Source organism: Protobothrops mucrosquamatus, unplaced genomic scaffold (genome assembly GCF_001527695.2).
Source record: "Protobothrops mucrosquamatus isolate PMUCROS unplaced genomic scaffold, P.Mucros_1.0 scaffold_69, whole genome shotgun sequence".
In the NCBI taxonomy this organism is placed as follows: Eukaryota; Metazoa; Chordata; class Lepidosauria; order Squamata; family Viperidae; genus Protobothrops; species Protobothrops mucrosquamatus.
This window is the reverse complement of record NW_015386145.1, coordinates 583,340-605,763: the sequence shown is the minus strand read 5'-3', so window position 1 is coordinate 605,763 and position 22,424 is coordinate 583,340. Positions and strand designations below refer to the sequence as shown.

The 22,424-nt window shown below is 32.7% G+C and overlaps 1 protein-coding gene across 1 annotated transcript in view; it reads left to right on the top strand.

Moving 5' to 3' along the window:
- The window catches only part of VPS13B (vacuolar protein sorting 13 homolog B), a 310,137-nt gene that overhangs the window by 133,607 nt on the left and 154,106 nt on the right, over window positions 1-22,424 (top strand). The window contains exons 28-31 of the mRNA XM_015813428.1: window positions 2,338-2,404; window positions 6,466-6,874; window positions 7,681-7,683; window positions 8,060-8,168. Coding sequence (XP_015668914.1) covers window positions 2,338-2,404; window positions 6,466-6,874; window positions 7,681-7,683; window positions 8,060-8,168 — 588 coding nt within the window. The remainder of the gene's footprint in view (window positions 1-2,337; window positions 2,405-6,465; window positions 6,875-7,680; window positions 7,684-8,059; window positions 8,169-22,424) is intronic.

Below are 22,424 nucleotides of genomic sequence, written 5' to 3'. Positions count from 1 at the left end.
AATCAATCCCAGGGTCTGATGAGAATAAAAAAATCTATGTGTGATCTCTGACTTGAAATACTAGGTCTGAACATTGTTTTTAAGACAGGACTCAGATACCTGATGCTGAAGATACCCATACCCACAAGACAATAGGAGATTACAAAGGCTACCTCAATATTACATGGATAAATTCGATAAGAGTAAAAGTTTACTTAGGAGTTTGCCATTTCTCCTCTGATTATTTTCTCATAAAAGCCAGCAAGATAGGCTGAATAAGAATGGATTTTATATCTCTGCATAAACTCTTTGGGCAGATCCTGGAAACAATATTGTTTCCTTCCCTGTGCTGCAGTTTCGGAACCTTGCCTTTTCTGCTCCCTGAGTTTCCCAAAATTTAGCCTGCTACTTGACTACTCTTTACACTTGTTCCTCAGAATTGCTTCTATTATCTTTCTTTAACAGCTAGCATACCTCCATTCACTTCTTCATACAATATTCTCATTTCTTGGCATTATATATTTTCAGTAGGGTTTTTTTTGTAATTGTCTACCTATTACTGACATACACATTCTATTCTTTAATACAGGAACACACTAGTTAATCCATATTTTCAATGAAGTCATATTTGCTTTTTAGCATTATATATATTTTCCCAAATTGCTTCCTTATACAGTATACGATATGGACATTGTTTTTGGACCTGGAGTAATTGTAGTTGAAATAACTTTAGTTTCCTCCTGCTTTTCTTCCCCCCTCTCTCCAAGCTCTCCCTATGAATTTTTTTTATCCACTATTAGGCTACTATATTTTTCCTCTGAAATTATGCTCCAGGAATGCATACTGAGAGATGTCCCAGACTTTGTGATTGTTTCCATTCTATTAGTCATAGATTTAAGAGATGATTATTTGAGCATCCGCTCTCCTATCATCAATTTGTCTTACCAGTAAGATCCGTAAGAGAGGGATTTCTTCCTCTGTTAAAGGCTCATTTATATAGTTTACTTTCTTCTCAGATGCCTTTTTTTTACATATGTCTACATTGTAGACATTAGACATTTCTTTTACATTTCTCCCAGAATTTTGTAAAGTTTGTAGGATGTTAAATACTGAAAAGAAGCTATGCAAATCTTGATTGGCTTTCTGAAATGTGCTCTATCTGATGTTGCACTTGAAGTCAACCTGGAAACTTCTGCTGGTGGAAGATGTACCTGCCCTTTGCCCATAGGATAACCATGATACTGCTGTGGGAGCTGGAATAGTTGCTGGCTTGTTCCAAATGTAATTCAAGGTGTTGTTCATCACCAATAACTCATTCCATGAATTGAAGTCTCACTAGTTTAGTGACCACCTATCCCAACTAACAACTGCTTGCCTGAAGTGCATGAATAATATTGACTAATGACTCCCTCCTGTCGTGCAGTACAAAAGAAGAGGTACAAAGATGGGCATTTTAAGAATGGCCTGGTCCCACAAACTTCTGGAAATCTATTAATACCTGGCTTCTTTGAAAGTCCTTTAGAATAAGTTGTACCAAATATTGCTGGTTATTGTTTCATTTTTTTTCTCTCCATATTATTCTTTTCTGTAATTTTGACTTATTTTATATATCACCTACAACATTTGAATTGAGGCAGTTTATTTATCCAATGAAACAAACAAACAAATAATGTTGAAATTAACCTTATATAATTGTTTTAATATTAGTGCAGTTATACAGGTAATCCTCAACCATTCATTTAGTGACCGTTCAAAGTTACACCATTGAAAAAAGTGACCTGTGACTGTTTTTCATACTGTTGCAGCATCCCCATGGTCACATGGTCAAAATTCATGTGGCCACTGGCTTCATGTTTATGTCGGTTGCAGTGTTCCAGGTTCATGTGATCACCTTTTGTGACCTTCTGACAAGCAAAGTCAATGGGGAAGCCAGATTCACTTAACAACTGTATTACTAACTTAACAACTGCAGTGATTCACTTAACAACTGTGGCAAGAAAGATTGTAACATGGGGTAAAAGTCACTTAACAACTGTCTTGCTTATCAGTTGTGGGCTCAATTGTGATTGTAAGTTGAGGACTACCTGTATAGGTAGGCCAGCTTGTAAAATTGAATGATAGCTGCATGTACTTTAAAATGTATTTATTTTCATTTTTGTTATGCATTGTTATTTATGATTATGTTGAAGCTTTTTTCCTCCTGATTAATGCCTAGAATTCTTTGTGCATTTTTTTTAGTTATAGAAATTGAATCAACCAATGAATGACTAAATAAAATGTATATGTTTTTATGTAGTTGAAATGTTTGAATTCTGAACAGCTACTTAGAATAGATAAGGTGAACATTATGTTTTCCAGACCAGGAGAAGGCTGGCAATCTGGACAATTTGAAGGGATATTTCTACAATGCAAAGAAAAGCTTGTGGTGAGCTTTTTATGTAGTGGAATAATACATTTAACCAAATAATTACCCTAAAATCTAAATATGACTTTATTTTCATTACAAGAAGAATGATTGCAAGAATTATGATGTATGTCATCTTGAGGTTAATTTGCTCTTGCAATAGGTGGATGGGAAAAATCTGTTGAATTTTGTTTCTTTCCAGGGTCTGTAGCTCTTTTAATCCATCTCCTTCCATTTTAATAAAACTTCTTTTGTTCATAATTGAAAAGCAAATCAAGTGACATTATCCCTGAATAGCTCTGTTCTACTTTGAACCCTGATTTTTGTTGTTGTTGCTGTTCTGCTGAGCTGTTGCTTCCAAATAATGAAACAGTGACATCTTTTTCAATTTCATGATTTCTCTTTTTTAAAAATCATTTGTCTGCAATATTGGAACTGAAGGACTCACAAGGAAAACTCAAACTTCAGAATTTGGCTTAATTTTCTTAATGCCTGTGAGAAAAAGGGGATTCCGAATCACAAACAAAAAGACGAAAAAATAAATATAGTGGAGTTCGAAACCCCTTCTAAGAACCAGAGACCCCTTTACACCTCCACAGAAGGAAAGGACATGACTGTTCGACTTGTCTGCATGTAATGACCAAGCTGGCCAGTCGTTCGTCCTGGGAAAGTCATTGAAGAGACCGAAGAAAGGAAGAGTAAGAAATCAGTGCAATATGTATGTTACAGAACTTCCACTAACAAACAGTATTTCAAAGAGGTGATGGTGAAGGCAAAAAGCTGTTCATCCAAAAACCCATTAGTCAAAGTCGCATTTTTGTTTTTTATGTTTAAAAAATATGTTCTTTTTCCCAGTGGTATTCTGGCTAGTGTTTTCACATGCAAAGTAGGCTGGCTAGAGTAGCAAAGGAAGAATATTTATCTTCACAACTTATGGATTTGAATTTAATTATGTGAAGAATGATGCATGTATTTGGCCATTTAAGAAGCTACAGCTGTACAAGTTAATAGTTACAGGATAAGGTTAAGTGTTTTGCTGCTCCACGACTGTTAGCAAAATTACTGAGTGCCTATTAAAATATTTGAGATACTTTTTTTGCAAACTCATTGCCAAAACCCAAAAGCCACAGTAGGATAATGCTAACTTTTGTTCAAAGTAACTAAAATCTTCCAAGATTGTGAGTGAGAGCAAGCTTTAACATACTTTAGAATTCAAGGCTTAATGGGTTACCAATGGAAGAAAGGGAATGTATGTAGATATAGGAGGAAATGGAAGCCACCCTAGGATAAAATTTTAAAAAAAGGTTTGTTTCATTATCCTAGCTGCTATTTGTATATGCCATCTTTTTTATACCTGGCAAAAATTAATATGTTTAAGACTGCCTTATATATTAATTCCCTTGTTACTTTCCATGGAGAAATCTCAAAAGAATGCATTCTAAGACACACATATATACATCCCACCTTCCACATACAGACTTTTTATATTTTGAGCATGGAAAAAATAACAAATCCGATTACCTGATTTTCTTTATTTTCATCTTCCTAACCACATTATTGAAAATTCATATAATTTCCCAAGGAGTAGTTCTTTAAGTTTATTGCAACAAAGAATAATTTAAAAGTATTTTATGTTATCTTAAAGACTGACCATCTTCTTATAGCTTAAGGTTTCATGGAATACAGCCCACTTCATCTAGTTTGTATATATGTACTCAAGATCTATTTTGATTGTGATGTAACTCCATGAGAATTAATCAAGATATTTATTTTATTGCATATAGAACATTTTTTTCCACTGATGTAGTCATCTGTCTCTGGCAGTTTCTTTAACTGGACAGATTTTGTATGTTCCGTGTCCTATTAAAAAACAGTATCACCAGTACCCATTAAATGGACTTTTTAATCTTATTGTCTCACCTCTGGAACAGGATCCCTCAGAGAATCATTTATCCTGGCCTTGTGAAAACAGTCTTTTAAATATGTTCCCCAGTCCTTGGGCTAAATGAGTGGCAGGATTTTTATGGGGCTATGTATGTTAGATTTGGAAGATTTGTTGCTCTCTTGGATGCCCCTCTTTCTATTTATTTGGTTATTATTTTTAGACTATTTTTATTCTTGTAGCCACCCAGAGAGTTTGTGGACAGCTTTATAAATCTGATAAACAAAATCAGGAAGATACTCTAGATATCTGAGGAAATGAATAGTAATCTACAGAAGATTCTATTAGAGAACATTTGTTTTAATGTGCAGCAGAACACTTCTCAATCAGATAAGCACAGTATAGTCTCAACCCCACATTGCCTTCTTTCTGCTCTGAGAAGAAAGTGAGAAGGTCCAAGGTTTTCACCATGTTGAGATTTTCTCTATGGACAGTAATAAGTGAATGGGCAGTGGTGGCTAATATATCCAATAAAATAAATTTATGCTTTAAAAAGTGTTACTGGAAGTTCTGTTTTTAATTATTATCCATCAGGAATATGCACAATTATTGTTCATGCAAAATTATTGTTTATACCTATTCCAATCATTTTGTTCTAACACGAATTAAGCTAATTTACTAATATTTACCATTTGCCATTGTCACTTTAACCATGAAAAAATATTTGTTCAGATTATGTAAAATGAAATATAATTAAATTTTAAAATAATTTGTTAGTATTAAAAAGAAAATGTTAAATGCAGTATATATACAAAAACTACAATGCATGTAACAGAATTCCTATCTTAACCAGGTTTCAGATATTATTCCCATCATGGTAAGCCTAATAAGAAGGAAGGAAGGAAGGAAGGAAGGAAGGAAGGAAGGAAGGAAGGAAGGAAGGAAGGAAGGAATTCTTCAAATATAGAAGTAGTAAATAACAGGTAGTCCTCACTTAACGATCATAATTGGGACTGGCAACTCCATTATTAAGCAACACAGTTCTTAAGTCAGGCATCCTATGACCACAATGGGCTTATGATCTGCTGTGATTATTAAGCAAATAATCTGCAGTCATTAGGTAATTAATATTAGCATCTTGTGATTTTACTGCTGGCTCCTCCATTGACTTTGTTGGAAACCAGCAATAAAGTGTGCAAGTGGCATTTCCATGATCATGGAACCCTGTGATGATCTCAATCATGTGACCATGTGGATGTTATGACAGTTGTAAAAGTGAGAACTGTTTGTAGAGTTAATTTTTCAACACCATTGTAACTTTGAATGGTTGCTTAATAGGAGAGTCATTAAGTGAGGACTACCTGTATAAGCCATAGTTTTGAAACACATTGAAATGCGGCTACATACAAACACAACATGCATCTGGATTGGTCTCATTTGGATGTGATGCAAAATTATGGCTTAGCATCCTTTACGTGCATAGAGTATGCAGATGGATGGAGTCTGAAGCATCCATTCTTGATTTTCAGTTAATTGATAAAACAAAAACTGTTCACAATGAACAAACATAAGAATTGTACTATTATTTATTTATTTATTTATTTATTTATTTATTTATTTATTATTTATTAAATTTTTGTGCCACCCATCTCCCCCACTAGGTGACTCTGGGTGGCTATAATTTCAAATCCTGATTTGAAAACAATAAATGATTACAATGAATCCTTGTTTCCTAATTGTTGATTAAGCTGAAGTTGCGGTTTAATCAAAGTTAACAATGAAAAAATATTTGCTGTCTTTGTACGCAAATGCAAAGAAAATAAAGAAGCGATCAGGAGCCTGAAGTTTGCTTTGGCTCATCATCTGCTTCTCTGAACCAATCAGCTAGCATACTTTATATCTGAAGATAAATCTTGTTTCTCAGCCTTGGCAACTTTAAGATGTGTCAGCTCCCAAAATTCTGGGATTTTACGTTTGCATGTCTTAAAAGTTGTCAGGGTTGAGTTAAAAGCATTTTAAAACACCTCTATGGATGAACAAATTTTGGTTAGGTCTGCCAAGAGAAAGGGCATCTATTATTTCCCATAAATTCCCAGAAATACATTCTGCTGCCAAAAAAGTGGAGAACTTGAAATAGAAAATAAAATATTAAATCAGAAACAGTTTTATAAATATTATGTATTTCTGTTTCTCGGCATAGGCAACTGCAAAACTTTTGGATGGTTCTCATCAACAGCATGGATTTCTCTCTTTGACTTACACAAAAGCAGTCACAAAAAATGTCCGTCACAAATTGATCTCAAGAAATGAACGAAGAACCTTGCAGAAATTATCTGAAAGTTTTACAGATAGTTCTCCTCATTTTCTTCATGAGATTCTTCTTTCGGCTCAGGCATTTGATGTTGTTTTTTGCTTTCCTTTCCTCAATGCAATTGCAAGTATTTTTCAAATGAATCTTCGAAAGAGTCAAAAAGAGAAAAGAAAATCGCCAGGCCAGCCTATGAGGTCCCATATTCTCACATCTCGCAACCTGCCACTTATTTATATCAATACTGGGGTAATCAGAATTTTCTTCCCCAAAATGGAGGGAGGACCATGTAACATAGAAGGTATTTTTAAAATTTGTATATTTATTTTTATAAATATACTCTTTATAATATATTTTTATAAATACATACTTTGCCCACTCCATCATTAGCTCTGGGCAGCCTATAATAAATAATTGCTGCATCTTGTTTTCTCAAATAATTTATTGCATCATGTCTTTAATGCAGTTTTTCTTTAATTATTTTAGTGCATTTCAGTAATAAAAGAGACAAACCATTTCACTGATTTATAGCACAATATCTTTTTCCTGAAAATAACATTTTTTTCTTTTAAAAAAAGTAGTATGGCTGTCTGTGAAATAAATATTTGATAGATTTGTTTGACCCATGTCATGACTTTTGCATTAATGTGTGTGTCCATATAGTTAATTATGGCCTCTAGTTGTTTGATTCATTGTGGGTGCATTCCTGTGGTATACTTAAGTCAGTTTACTTATATATATATACACACACACATAGGCAAATTTACTTGATTCTTCTGAACTGCATGTGAAGTTTGCTTGTTCTTTCCACATCAAGCAATATGTTATTTAGTAAAATACTTAGCACTTACCACACTTAACATTTGTAGCTAAAAGTTTAACTTTCAAACTTTCAAAACAAGTCTGGGATAACTCACTGGGTGGCCACAGATGGAGAAATTGAAAGCTTACATACATCCTCAAAACATAGACTCATAGAGAACACTGGGCTTGCCTTTATGTATATATCAGATGTCAATATCAGCTTCTAAAATATAATAAAATCCTTCACAGGCTAAAAGTTACAAAATATAGGGTGTAGATTGATTGCTGTACTAAAACATGTAGCCAGTTCTTTATATATTAGACTGATGCAGCATTTCTCCCAATTTAATGCAGTGCAGCGTGTACAAGCCTTAGATTGCAAACAGCTATACTGAATTATAATATGTGGTTACAAAACCCAGTGGTTGGATTGAGATTTTGATTTAAGCCAAAACCAATCAGAGCACATTATGGCTTAGCACAATGCATGAACGTGGCTGTAAAAACTGGCTTTCCATGCGAATTAGTATCAATAAATAATGCATTATTTTGTTAGTAATGATTTCACAAGTAAACTTCCTTTGTTCAGAAGTGATCTTAAATAATATTTATCCACTTCAAGTTCTTTTGTTAATGACTGACTTTTATAACGTGTGGTGATTGTCTTCCATTTTTATTGCAGATAAGACAAACAAGGAAGATACTTTGGTACTTAAAGTTGGTTCTGTATCAATGGCTCCTCAGGCTGACAATCCTCTTAGTAGAGTTGTGTTGAGGAAAGATATTTATCAGTAAGTATTTAAAGTTAACTCGTATAGCTCAGAATGTACAAGGCATATCACAAAAGTGGTATAATATCAGTGCACTTTGATTCTTGTGTAGAGGGTCTATTTGTAGATAGTAAATTGAAATAATAAAGGGCTTGTATGGGATGCTTGGAGGGGCAAATCATTGTGTTTCTTGTCTCCACCTGAAAAGTTCATAGATATTCAATCGTCTGACATAGAAGTGATCAGAAAAAGATACGTATTAATCAGCTTAGTCCGGTTCATATCACTGTTGTTACTCCATTCCTCCAGGGTTATTTTTGAAACGTAGCTAAAATTAGAAGAAAAACTATGGAATAATTTGCATTTCTTGCAGTTTTATCTCCCTTTTCCCAATGTACGAAGCTTGCCATAGAGCCAAAGTGGAATCATCTTGGTTCTGAATATTTTAACAGCCAGAGGAACAAAGTTGCTACCTTTATGACTTACAGCTCCAATTATCTTATTATCTTATATGCATGAGACTATGGATATTTTAATTTCAGGGAGAGGAAAAGTAGAAGGTGATAATATTTAAAAGTCCTTAGTTTGCTTTATTGGAATGTGTTACTTATTTTTGTTGTCACTCGGAGCATCTTTTTGTAAATTTTGGCACAGTTAATCAGTTTTTTTTTTAAGTGACAGGATTTAGCTGGTACTTATAGGCTTTTTTGGAAACCTTACTGGGAGAAGTAAAGAACAGCAGGGTTATTGGCATATATTGGCACATGGATGCCTGTGTGTGAGAATATTGGGGAACTAAACAATGTACTTGTTAAAGTCTGTAATGAAATTTTCCATATTCATTGTTCATTATTCATTTTCTGAAGTCCAACACTTCAGAAAATTACAAAATTGGGACTTTTGTACATTGGGAAAGAAACCAGGCTTTTGCGATCTGAGAACACAAGTGAAAAAGCAGGCTAGTCAATGACCAAAATAAAGTACTTTGAGCTTTGAAGAAGCTTTCCCTCATCCTCAGAAAATTATTCACTTATACAAAGGATATTTTTGCAAATACTATCTGTTTCAGTAGCTGAATAGTGTGAAAGTGATTTTCATATTGTTAAATGGTTTGCAGACTTGCAAAATGCTGGACCATTGATGTCATGTGGATCAAAGCTGTGAAAGAAAGCAAAGTTCTAAGGCAAAGTTTCACAGTAAACACATTTTTTGTGTGAATATCTTGCTCTGGATTGTGTCACTGCCTTTGTGAAAACCACACTAATCATAAGTAAGCAGAAAAACTGGAGAACATATGTAATCAACCTGATAAAAATAATATATGATCTTTACTAGGTTTGGCATTGCTGGAAAACATGAAAGTATAGTTGCAAATAATACCAAGTGAGAAAAGTCACAGAAATACAGATGAACAAGTGTCTTATGCTTCCTGTTGGTCTGTTTCTCAGATGTGGTGTATGTTTTTGTATGTGCATGTGTTTGAAAAGTACACTTCAATAGAAGTAAGTCAGAACCTTCAAAATCTTTACCCAACACTAAAACATTTTACAGCTTTAAAAATGACAGGTATTACTTTTGCTCAGACATTCTAAAGGCTTAAGTTGTACAGATTCTTTATAACGTTTGATCTTTTATCTGAGAAGCTATAAATATTTGGTTTTTAATTGGCTTTTACAGGGGAAATGTTTTGTATTGTTTTTAATATGCTGTGAGCCGCCCTGAGTCCCATGGGGAGAAGGGCGGCATATAAGTTAAATAAATAATAATAATAATAATAATGGGGGACTTTCCCAAAATGTATGCTAAGATAGGTTGGTCAATTAGTCTCATACTCACATATCGTCTGTTGTTGAATTGGGTCAATCAGAGTCTCATTTAAATCAAGAATATTTTTCTCAAACAAGTAAACATATTGGAAAAGCACTGTAGTCTTCTCAAATAGATAAACTAGAATGATAATACAGAATGGGTCCCTGATAATGTTAAATTCTTTAATAAATAGAAAGAAGTACCTGTAGAGCTTCATGTTAACTAATGATTTAAACTTGAGAAAGTTATACTAGAGCTTAAGAAAAAATGTTGCCAGAAAAAAAAAGAATTGTGTTTCAATTTGCAGAAGTTTTCAAAACAAATTTTCATGTCTCTGTATTGACTGAGATTCTTATGGAGATTATTAGTTTGCTATGCCAAGTTTGTTGAAAGGGTGGAAGAGTACATTGCTTACATGGATGCCAGTTGTAAGTTTTAGACTTGCAGTATATTTATAATATCAATAAGCAGGAATTGCTGTGCCATTTGGGCCAACAGCAGTTTTCACATGTTTTTAAATAATTATCTATTGTAAACATAAAGTAAATTTAATTCTGTTCTTGATTCATACACTTTGTTTGATATTATAATCAACTAACGTATGCTAATGTTTTGGTCAGAAATAATATATTTTTTCCCCACTGGATTACCCTTAATTTAGTCTCTAAACACATCCTTGAGTGTGAAAGTCTCCCTAAGGAAGCACTGCAGAATTGGAATATGTTAAAGGGAAATCAGTTTGTCTCACTTTATCCGTACCTTATTTTTCAAAGACAGAATGAGTTGGGCAAAAGTCTCCAAGGAAGATTGGTTTGTTTGTTTGTTTGTTTGTTTGTTTATCAAACTTCTATGGCCACCTATCTCACAAGAAGTGATTCTGGGTGGCGTACAGCAAAATATATAAAAAACAATAGACATGTCAAAAGGAGTCAAATTAAAAAGTTAAAAAAAGCATAAAACACAGAAGAGATTATATCAGCAAGGGAGCCAATTCAAGATTTCACCAGTCCCCTGAGAGCCCCCAGGCCAGATGTTCTTACTTAAATTAATATGAGAGAAAAGAAACTTTCAGCTACATAGAGCCATAAACCTTGATGATACTATAGTACAAAACCTTGAATTGGGTTAAAAATAGTTTGGGAGTCAGTTTCATTATTTCAGATTAATTAAGTTAACATGTACCCTGCCAATAATCTAAATGCTGTCTTTGAAACTGAATGAAGTTTCTTAACAACCTTTTAACAATAGACTAATGCAAAATACAACAAGAATAATCTTTTGCCTTGCCCTGCTTTGATGTCATATTGAGAGAATGTGGCTGTGATGCCTAATATGATGTGTATATGTGTGTTGAAAGGAGGCAGAATTATATCCCTTAACCTTACATTATGTCACTTGTTACATTAGATTACTGGAAATTTGTTAGACGAGGAACTGGGATCAAATTCACATCGTAAATACAACTAATTGAACAAGACAAAAATATATGTCATTAGAATATTGCCTTATTGAAATAACTGAACAGTTTTGTATCCAGATCAAAATGTGTTTTGCCTGCAGTATCATACTGGTAGATTGGAGAACACAATAGAAAAATTGACAGTACATATCCATTAGTGAGGTTTAAGTAAGTTCAAGCAAGAAACATTGCCTTACATACAATAAGTCACAAAGCAAGACATTTGAAATTTTAGGACTTAAATAAAAACTAACAATTGCTAATATTTGATATAAAGTTAATATATATAAACTATGGCTGTGGCTGAAGATACAAATGGAAGGGAAGGAAAGGATGTAATCCATTTTTCTCTGTTTTCACTATGATTTTCTTTTCTTTTTTAATTTAATGGTCTCTTTTTTTTTGGCATTAACTCCCCTCCCTTTTATCTGCTTTCTTTGCATCCCAATATTTGCTTTTTAAATATTTATTGTATTTCAATATAAATATAAAAATACATTTAAGAATTATATACATCAGTAAATATATAACCGAACTAAAGAAGTTATCTCTCTTGGGGACAGATTGTGTAGATTCAGTTGAAAACAGTACGGAATATTGCTGTGATACACAAAGAAAAAAAAAACGTGCTCTCAAAAAAGAGGCTCTTTCTGAATTTGAGGTTTTTTTTTGCATAAAACAACATAGTACATTTAGTTACTTAAACTAATTAATTAAATACTGAAACTTTTAACCTAATCCTGTGCTTATAAAATATGTGTTTATCTACTTTATGCTTTCTTTTTCTTTTCTTTTTGTTGAGTGACCTGCCTTTTTTGTGCTCTCTATTATGATTTCTGGTATTTTGTCTATACACCCAGTGTGGAAGTATAGCATACATTTCTTTGACTGTCTTTTATAATGAAATCTGTTCCCATGTATTTCAGAACTTTGGTATCCAATTTATCCCATGGTGGCATAACTTTACATTTGGTCCTTTAGATTAGATTCTTTACATTTAGTTGACTTTCCACTAAATGGTACTTAAATTTCCTGCTAATTTTAAAAATACTTTTTTAAACATTTCATTTCAAGGATACCTTGCTGACATGTATATGTTTAAAAACAATATTTAAAAATAATAGCTATAGTAGATACTATTACTAGAAAAAGAACACCTTCAGAAAAGTTAGTTTCCCTTTTTTTACTCTGCATCTTATGACTAAATTGCAAATTATGCAATATATTGGTTCAATAAAAATTTAAAACTATTTCACTGTAATATTTAAAAGAGATTTTATTTCTTTTAGTTATGATAGACTTTTAACTTAATATATTGTGAAGGTGTACAGCTTGTAATTCATTTCAACAATACTTGTGGGCTCTCTGATTACTAAGTTTTATCTATTCCAATTTTTTTACTACAGCTCTTGAAATGCACTGGAAGAATGATCTTTCCTTCCTTCCTACCTACCTTCCTTCCTTCCTTCCTTCCTTCCTTCCTTCCTTCCTTCCTTCCTTCCTTCCCCATTTTCTCTAAAATCTTTGCACATTTTAGGATATCTTTCTCTTCACTATTCTTACCTTATTTCAAGTAGCTTATTAATTAATGTAATATCCTATTATTGATTCCATCAAACTGAAAATCTTCCTCTTTATTCAACTTTATTCATGAATTAGTTATTAGTATCTACATAAGATATATATTTTCATTGCAAATTTTACACAGAATAAATATATTTTAATCCATTGATCCATGTAATTGTACCCCAATTTCAGTCAATTACAATATATATTTTAGACTATAAAACATCTCAATAAATGTAACAATTTTTCAGTGAGGTTCGTTCCTGGCCAGCTAATATGTGCATATGTGTATTTGTATTTTTCTCCATGGGGTTTTCAGCTGACAGATGTGCTTTTATTTTGGGCTATTATATTACCTTAGGATACATCATAGTTTGGCTTGCATTATTAAAAATGCTACAAATATTATTATACAATTTTCACTGCAGACAGGTAAATTTGAATTAAAATGAAATCACACATGTTTGAACTTATCTGAATATTGCATAATGAATATTAGGGAGAAGAGGATTCCTTATTGTCTTTTCAATAATCTCTTAAATATCTCTTTGTAAATAAGAAAAACAAACATTAGAAATGTTTGTGATTTTGTGATTTATGTATGATTTTTTTTGACTTTTTATGACTGATCCTCTAAGGCAAAAATGAAATGATAATTCTAGCAAGTTCAAACTGTGTTTATCAAATGGAAACAACAGTACAAGAAAAACAAGACTGCATGGAATTAATAGACAGCCCATTGATGCATTTGTTTCAGCAAAGCACATCATAAAATAGTGTGTTACAAGCCAGGATCTTAAGATACTATATGACAATAGCTAAAAACAAAAGTATCAGAAAAATTCCTGAATTGAATTATGAAGTGAATATACTTTTCAGATGGATTCAATCTGGATCTTCACAAATGAGAAAATTCACAACATATCAAGAAAGTAGTATTGTGCTGGTGCTTGATATGGTTGCTTGCAAGTGACATAGATAGTTTGACTTATAGAGGCCCTAGACGGTTTCATATGGAAAACAGTCAGGCCAGGACTGTTATTAGCTTCATTCTTAGCTTCTTGCTTCATTGTAAAAGAAAATGGAGGAAAAGCAGAAATGCACAATGTTTTTGTGGATCGTAATAACATTCATTTAAAATATGTCAGTTTACACTGTAATTTAAATTAATCCATTTAGGAGACATTTGAAACATTAGAAATGATTTATACATAAAGTATTTCAGTGTAGGAAAAACCACAAAAATGCCAATTTTCTTAATTCTGCTTTTACTATACCTGTTGCAAAGTGCCATTAGGGTATCTCATTGCATTTATTTGAAGTGAAATAGCCATAAACAGCTATTGCTTTAATTAATTAATTAATTAATTAATTAATTAATTATAGTGCATTCACAACCAGTTATAATGCAATAATTAAAAAACAAAACAAGCAGTAGTATGAGCATAATATAAAATAGCACAGTTCTTTTAAAACATGGGCAGGAGAGACTAAAAATGAAACAGAAATCTTTATTGCTTTAAATAGATGTAGATGAAAATATGAGTTTTCAATGGTGTTTAATAGGAATTATAGTAAGCTCTTCATAAATTTCAGAAGGCAGAATATTCCAGAGTGGAGACATTACCATAAAGATGTCCTATCTACAAATAAAAGGAAGGTAATATATGCAGTATAATCTCCATTGATAGTCTTCAATCAACAGCAGTTTCTCGGATATTTTGGTCATAGATTGTTGCAACATTTGGACCAAGAGCAAGGGTAGCCCATAAAGAGTCAGTTACAATATAGGCAACCCTCACGTTATGACCGTCATGTTGCAATAGACCGCCCAAAATATATTTATGACCCAGTTTCAAAGTTCTAGTGACCACTCTTCCAGTCATATGACAGCATTTTGGGCCTGCATATGGCAAGCATATGTTATGGCCATTTGCAGCATCCCAGGATCACTTGACTGTGATTTACTATGTTTTTTAACAGAAACTAGTGTTTACTTACAGTTTTTGACGGGAACTTTGCATAGCAAACAATGGGTTTGCTTAATAACTGCAGCTTTTGCTTAATTACCATTGCAAGAAAAAGTCTAAAATCAGATTGGTCATGTGATGACCCACTTTACAACTGTCACAACTTACAACAGTAAGGATCCATTACTGTTATACGTCAAGGACTATCTGCAATCTAAATATGAGGCTACTGGGGTAGTCAGGAAAGGGCATAATTGGCATATCAGCAAAAAAAAGTAATATAGAAATTGTTAGGGCTACATAAGAATTCCAATGACAGTAATAATTCTAGAAGCATCCCCAAACTACATTGTTCTGCCCAGAACTGGAAATCCCCCAATCATCAGAGGTTTTGCTAGATAAAATAAAAGAAGTGATAAGGTGCTCATTTTTCTGGCCAGCTAAAGTGTTAACTAGCCAATTCAACAAAACAACGGAGTTCTTGTATTCAGAATGTTACCTCAAGCTACTTACAGCAGTTTGTGTTTTAGGGCCTATTTTTGATGAATTGGAATCAGCAGGTTTATGCTTACTCACCTAACCATTATTTTGTTACATATATGTGTAAGTATATTCTTTTCCCTCTAGCAAATCTTGGACAAATATTGTCCTCTGAGCAGTTGGGGGGGGGGAGGGAAATCTGATCTCTGACTTTTCAAGGAGTTACATGAATGAAGCTGTTTTTTGATAGTATGGCATCATTAGACTGGGTGAGGCTAGATGTTTAGTCCCAATGTTGGAGGGGTATAAAAGTGTGAGTTGGAGACCTCCCAGAAGGAAACTATTGTAAAAATGGTAAAAGAGTAAACTTTGGACATGTGACCTTGGGAACAGCAAATGGAGAATCTATGTATCCCATGAACTTCAGGATGATCAACCCTGACTTAGGGTTTTTTGTCTGAGAAACAAGAGAAGAGATTTCTTTCTTAAAAATCAGACCAATAATACGTGTGTGTATGTGTGTGTGTGTGTGTGTAATGTTCTTAATTCTTAAACAACTATTACTCAATTAATAGGACTTTTTAAAAAGCATGCACAAATTTGAACATTATTTTTTGCAATGAATTGTCTCAGTGCTATAGCTCTGCCTTACACAATAAATATATTAACAGACCATAGCCTGATCTCATTAAATAGTTGAAAGTGGTATTATTACTCTTTCTTTTTTATTTAGGTTAAATAATTTCCTCTGTTGAAACCATGGACCATATCTGAAACATTAAAATGATAATGCTTTAAAACAAAAGATCGAGATCAAATGGTTTATATAAACAATAGTATACAAATATTTTTAAGAAGTATCAATTGCCATGTGGCTTTAGGAAATTATTGCTATGTTTTCATTTCCTAATAGCTTACAGAATTTAGTGCAACAGAAAAAAAAGTAAATCTTTGAAAATGTATTCAAAGATTTGTTGCCTACAATTTTTTTATTAGACCATATATTCATTTTTTATAATGCTTGATTGCCAGTTCTTTCCCTCTCCTTTCCTTTTGTTTTATACTAACTTTTTTTTTATCTGAGTGGAGATTTCTTGTCCCCAATGTCCAGTTTTGTGCAAAGGAATTATGTCTATGAATTCATAGTACTTTTATTGGAAATGAAAAGAAGAAATATAACAGTGAGAACACAGAGTTTATTTTTCTGAAACAACTATGAATTTATACACCTTGACATCTAAGTAGCATCTTTAGATAAATCACCATTTTTTTACAGATGCCTTTACCTATTGGAAATAATAAACTCTTCATTCTATTAAATTTCAACTGAGCAACAAGTGTTAGGGGATCAGTGGAGAAATTCACTTTGTATTCCTGAAATATTTTACTTGAGAAAGACCTCAAGCTTGGACTTTAGTTTATAAAATGTCTATACATTTTAAAATACTCAGAACACAGACTTAGAAAAGAAGAACAGCATATAAATACAGAAATTCTTTATCATATTTAAAAGCAAGTAAGAATAAAATATTTATTTACCATTAATGTGTTGAGTATAGTTGTTCTTGGTTAATATTTCACTGATTTAGAACAAGCATTAGTTGAACCTTGTCTTTAAACAAAGAGCAAATGTTGATTCTATGAATAAAACAGTCTTGAATTTCAGCTTTGGCAAGAATACTTGATTGATGTAGGTGAGGACCCCACAGGTTTCTTGTGATAAGGTGAAAAATAAAGATAAACACTTACAGGAATACTATGTGACAGATATTTTTAATAGTCATTTTTAGAAAACCCATTTTTTATCACAAAGTAATATTATATATATGTCAACATGAAACATGAAATATCTTCATATTTTAATACTAAGATACCATATATAGTAAAAATATACAATTTCTAAGATAATGCTGACAAAAATGGATTTAAATAAATAGTTTATGAAATACACCATATTTCTTCCATTAAAAATATATTAAATATAGCAGCAATTTTGTCATTTTAGGAGGCAACTGTTGAATAATAACCCACCTGAGATTTTTTCTTCTATAATATTTAAATATATAATATTTGAGCTGTGCAGCAATATAAAAAAACAACATGGTGTACATCTCATATATTTAACGTAAGTGGAAAGCATGCTAGTTATCATATGAGTTATTCCTTAGCTTTTGAAATTAGTTAATTGTGCTTAATAGAGGATTTGATTGATATCCACATATGGTTTGATAAATTGACACAACAGTGAAAAAGAATTCCTGTCCCATGTCAACTTATCAAACGCACTGTGAATGTTCTGTCTTTCATCCTACATAAAAATAATTACTACTCAGTAAACACGAAGCTCATGTTCAGTGAAACTTAACCTCAGAACTTCCAGGTGAATATATATACAGCACCTGATAAGGCTGAGGTATTGTACCACTAAACAAACAATCTGAAGCAAGCCTGTGACTACCACCTATGACCAGATTAACATTAATAGAGAATCAGAAGGAGTCTGTTTACTCAATTTCGCACTAAGCCAAATGTTTGTATGAAGTTTGGGAAAGCCAAACCCTGGTCTCCTATTACTGGCAAGCAATGTTATGTTCTGAACTAAAATTTTCACACAGAATGCAAATCCATAAAGAATGCATTACTTCATTACATTTTATTTTGGCACAATTTGTTACAACTGCTAACCTCTATTTCCTCTGTCCATGTTTTTGAGTCTGTTTAGTAAAGTTATATTTCCTGGCTGGTCATCCAAACATTTTGCATGCATTTAGAATTATTCACTTCCTCATTTACAGACTGATTTAGAATATGTTATGCATGTAAGAATAGGCTTAAAAGCAAATCAAACTTTTTGTCATAGAGTTGTTTTTTTTAAAAAAAAAAATCATACACATAACCTGATTTGTCAGTCTTTTACCTGAGGCATTTGAAGAAGACATAGGCCACTTTAATAAATAATAACAGGCAGATTGTACATATTCACATAATAAAAACTTTTCAGAAATCGGGGTTTTCTTATTTCCCCCTCAGACAGATTGAAAATACATTGTAGAGTTAACATACTTTACCTTTGTTCCCACTATTGTGCTCCAGTTACAAGTCTAGAAGACAACTGCAGTGGAAAACAGTCTTCTGCTTATTTGTGGTAAATTATTGTACACAGAGCTTTTTGGAACAAGGCACTACTTTTAAATGTCTGGTCACCTCACGGGATATGTAGTGCATTTCCTGCCACTAGGATAAGAGGAAGGAAGCACCAAGGCCTAAACGTTTGATGTGTGGTCTACTGTAATTCCTTTCATGTGTTCAGTGGCTTTCATAGGATCCATGTCCTACAGTCAGTTTTGACCAGGCTGTGGTCCATTTCATTATGCTGACCGTCTTAAATGGAAAACAAACATTATAAGTGGTATTAAGCTGCCACTGTTATAATGAAAGGGTTATCGTCTTGCCCTTAAGCTGATTGCTTTATTAAATTTTATGGGAAGGTTTCCTTTGGTTTTTAAAGATAATTTCATTTTTGGGAGGGAATACTAGAAGTATCTGATAATTTAAATTAGACACTGTAGCTAGTATTTACATGACTTGCAAAAGCTTGGAATTATTCTTAAAAGTACCATATTTTAATATTTTAAGTTAGACTTTCCCAGGATTCCTTGTGCATTAAGAACCTTTATGCTATTTCACAGAGCAAAATCACCACGTACCAGTTTTTGAAACAACCTACATGTTTTTCAGGCATTGTATGCATATCAATCCACTACGTATATTGGTTTCCACTGTAAGACACAGTTAATTGGCAGCATGAATTTGCTTGGCTAATGAATGAGTTTGTTAGTTTGTTTTCATGTGGAGCTGCTGCCACATGAGCTTGAGTTTCATGTGATTTCCAAGTCAAACTGTATCATCAATAAAGGCTTAGAATATGAATTTTATCATAAATTGAATATGTTACATCTTGGAAATACGCATAAACACAGAACTTTATTTCGGTAATTGATCAATAAAAATACAATTAATAAAATGAACAACACAAAACTATCCCTAACAACTACAAGTATTAGCAACTATTTTGGGGCAAAACTTACACTTAATATTTGATTTAACAGATAGTCAGATAAAAGTTATGAGAATGCCCTGGAAATTTAAATAAAAGAGAGTAATCAACTGGTGGCAAAAATCCCTGTAAAATAGGCAGTACAGAAAATCATGGGCTGTGGTTTCTGTGGCAACCATATCATAGAGCAGTATTGGATTTCATATGGGGTTTTCCTATATTTCCTAAACTATTTGCCTTTTATGTTAATAAGCGGTGACAAATATTCTTTCCTTTTGTTTAAATTCAGTTATTAATAATTAAAATGTGTTTGTGGTTCCCCATTGCCATATTGTCTAATCTCTAGATTGGGGAGTCCAAATCTTTAGGGTTGTGGGGAAAGCTAAAAATTTGGATATTTTATGTGTTCTTGGAGAAGCATGCAAATTCATAAAGTTGGTTGTCAATGAGGATAGATCTAGTTTCAAAATATCTACTGCATTGCTACCTGCTACCATGCAAGGCAGTTCCAGGTTTTTTTAATGATTTTTCTAGGCAAATAAACATGTTTTAAGAAATCCTTTAGACTTCATTTTTATTATTTTTTATAAGAAAGATAGTGGATAAAGATGCTTGAGGCATACTTTGCATCGAACCATACCTGTTCTCATTTTTATTAATAGTTTTGTATAAAGGGGTTAGGTAAGGATCCAATTGGATACCAAGGGTTGCATTTCTTTTGGCACATTAACTTTGGGCACCTGACTTTTTCTGTTTCACATCTTATATGATATGTTATTTTTCCATAAGAATAAGATTTAGGTATTGTAAATTTTGCTTAAATGGACAATAGTTTAAAGCTATGGATACAGTACTAATTAAGAAAAAAAAATAAGAGGAGTTAAAAATCCCTTGGCAGTACAATGATCTCAGTTCAAATCGAGAATTTCATGGCTGGTCATGTCACCTAAAATATGTGGGGAGATTGGTTTAATTAGTCAATCAATCAATGTCAAACATAGCTTGTGCTTGTCATCTTCATGTGAGGAAGCTGAAACCAAATCTTAAACTTTCTTTTTAAGTTATTATTATTAAAATTCTGTGTAGGGCAGATTCCATTACTTTGCTGAAGAGAAAATTATTTATTGTTTTGTGGTCTTTTCCATATTTCATAAACTAAGTTATTTTTAAAATGCCAAAATATGTTTTCAGAGGTGCTTTAAGTTGAAGTAATGTTTTGGCTCTTATACACAAAACCGCATGAAAAAGAAAATGGGAAGAAAAATATGTATGCCAACAGCTTTTTCTTTTTGAATGTTTCTTACACCTAGTAACTTGACTGGATGAACACACAAAATAGTTGAACACACAGAATATGAACACCTGCTCTTTGGATCCTTTGTTAAGAGCAGTTTACAATATATTGATATTTTATCTTTATAAAAACCTTTAAAAAGCATGTTAACCCAAGAAAAACTGTTTCCCTGGATGTAAACTTCAAAGCATAATATTGAGAGCTAAATGTTATAACCATTATAATATCTGATTTTGGAAAGTAGATAAAGTTTTTACATTAAATATGATTATATCATATAGTACTATTACTCATAACTTTTAAACATATTTTTGTTTGGAGGCTTTTTTTACCTGCTTTCTATAGCCTTTTATAATTCTCCAGTGGACTGTAAGGGAATACATGATGAATTTCTTACAATAAGCCTCTGAATTATGCCTATTCAGCAATGAATAGTAACTGATTCAACATGAGCTGTTTCTTGTATAAACATACAAAATGCCTGACCCAGACTAAATCAATTTAAAAAGGAAAACATTAAAGTTATGTTTCCGGTTACATGCTTAAGGTCTTCTTTGACTGTATTTCATTACTTTGTTATTTACCAACTATGGTAGACTTTCAATTTATCCTTTGATGCCACCTGCAATAAAGAGGACAAAGATCTTATAGGATGCCCCAAAAAAAAAGGTTTAGAGAAGTTTTAGTCATTTATTGTCCAGTTACTATATACTAATGCAAAAATGCAATCAGCTAAAGTTTTAAATTTTAGCTGATTGTATGGGGCTATGACATTAAAGTTTAATGAAGTGCCAAGATCTTCAACAAAGGATTACTATAAGGAAGATAACACATAAGGAAACTTCTTTACCTAGCCCTTAATAATAAAATATAAGCATAATTTTTGAGCTAGTCAGTAAGAGACCAATTTCCACAACAGGAGACAACCTATAATTGGTTGCAGCTCTCCATACTATCAGTCTTACTCACTATTAGTTGGAGATACTAAGAGATAAAAACTGGATCCTTCTTTATAGCAATAAACGTGAATTTAAAATTTCCTTATACATTTTTAACAATTTATCTGGTGTTGTACTACCAATACATACATTTTATAAAAGTTTTCTTTAAGATTATATAATTCAATCCTTTCTTCTATATACTGTCCCATTGGTTCAACTAAAGATTATATCCACTTTTTCGCCTGTTTTTATCAACGCTGCTGACATCGGATGTTCTTGCTTTGACAATAGATGAAAATGCAGCCATTTTCTCTATGTTTTCAGAATTAGTTGGTGCTTGGAGGGGGGGATTGGGATGAGAGTTCAGTTAGTCATAATAATAATAACTCTGCCGTGGGAATCCAAGGACAAACTGGGTCCTGAGCTGATAACGTTTTGGCGGGCTGGAGAGCTGGGGAGAAAGCCCGCACTTCAAGCTAATTGGGGAATGTGCTTTATGACTTTTTATTGGGGGTGGGAATTGTACTTTGTTACTTTGTATCCAGGGGATGGGAATTTAGTTTTTGGGTTCAACTATGTAGTGCTGATACTTTGTTTCTCGAATAAAAGATTCTTTAAGGTAAACAATGCCTTGAAGTTCTTTTGAAGAGTTTCATCTGTCGGAACCATGACATTAACCCCAAAACTACAATTTTTACCTA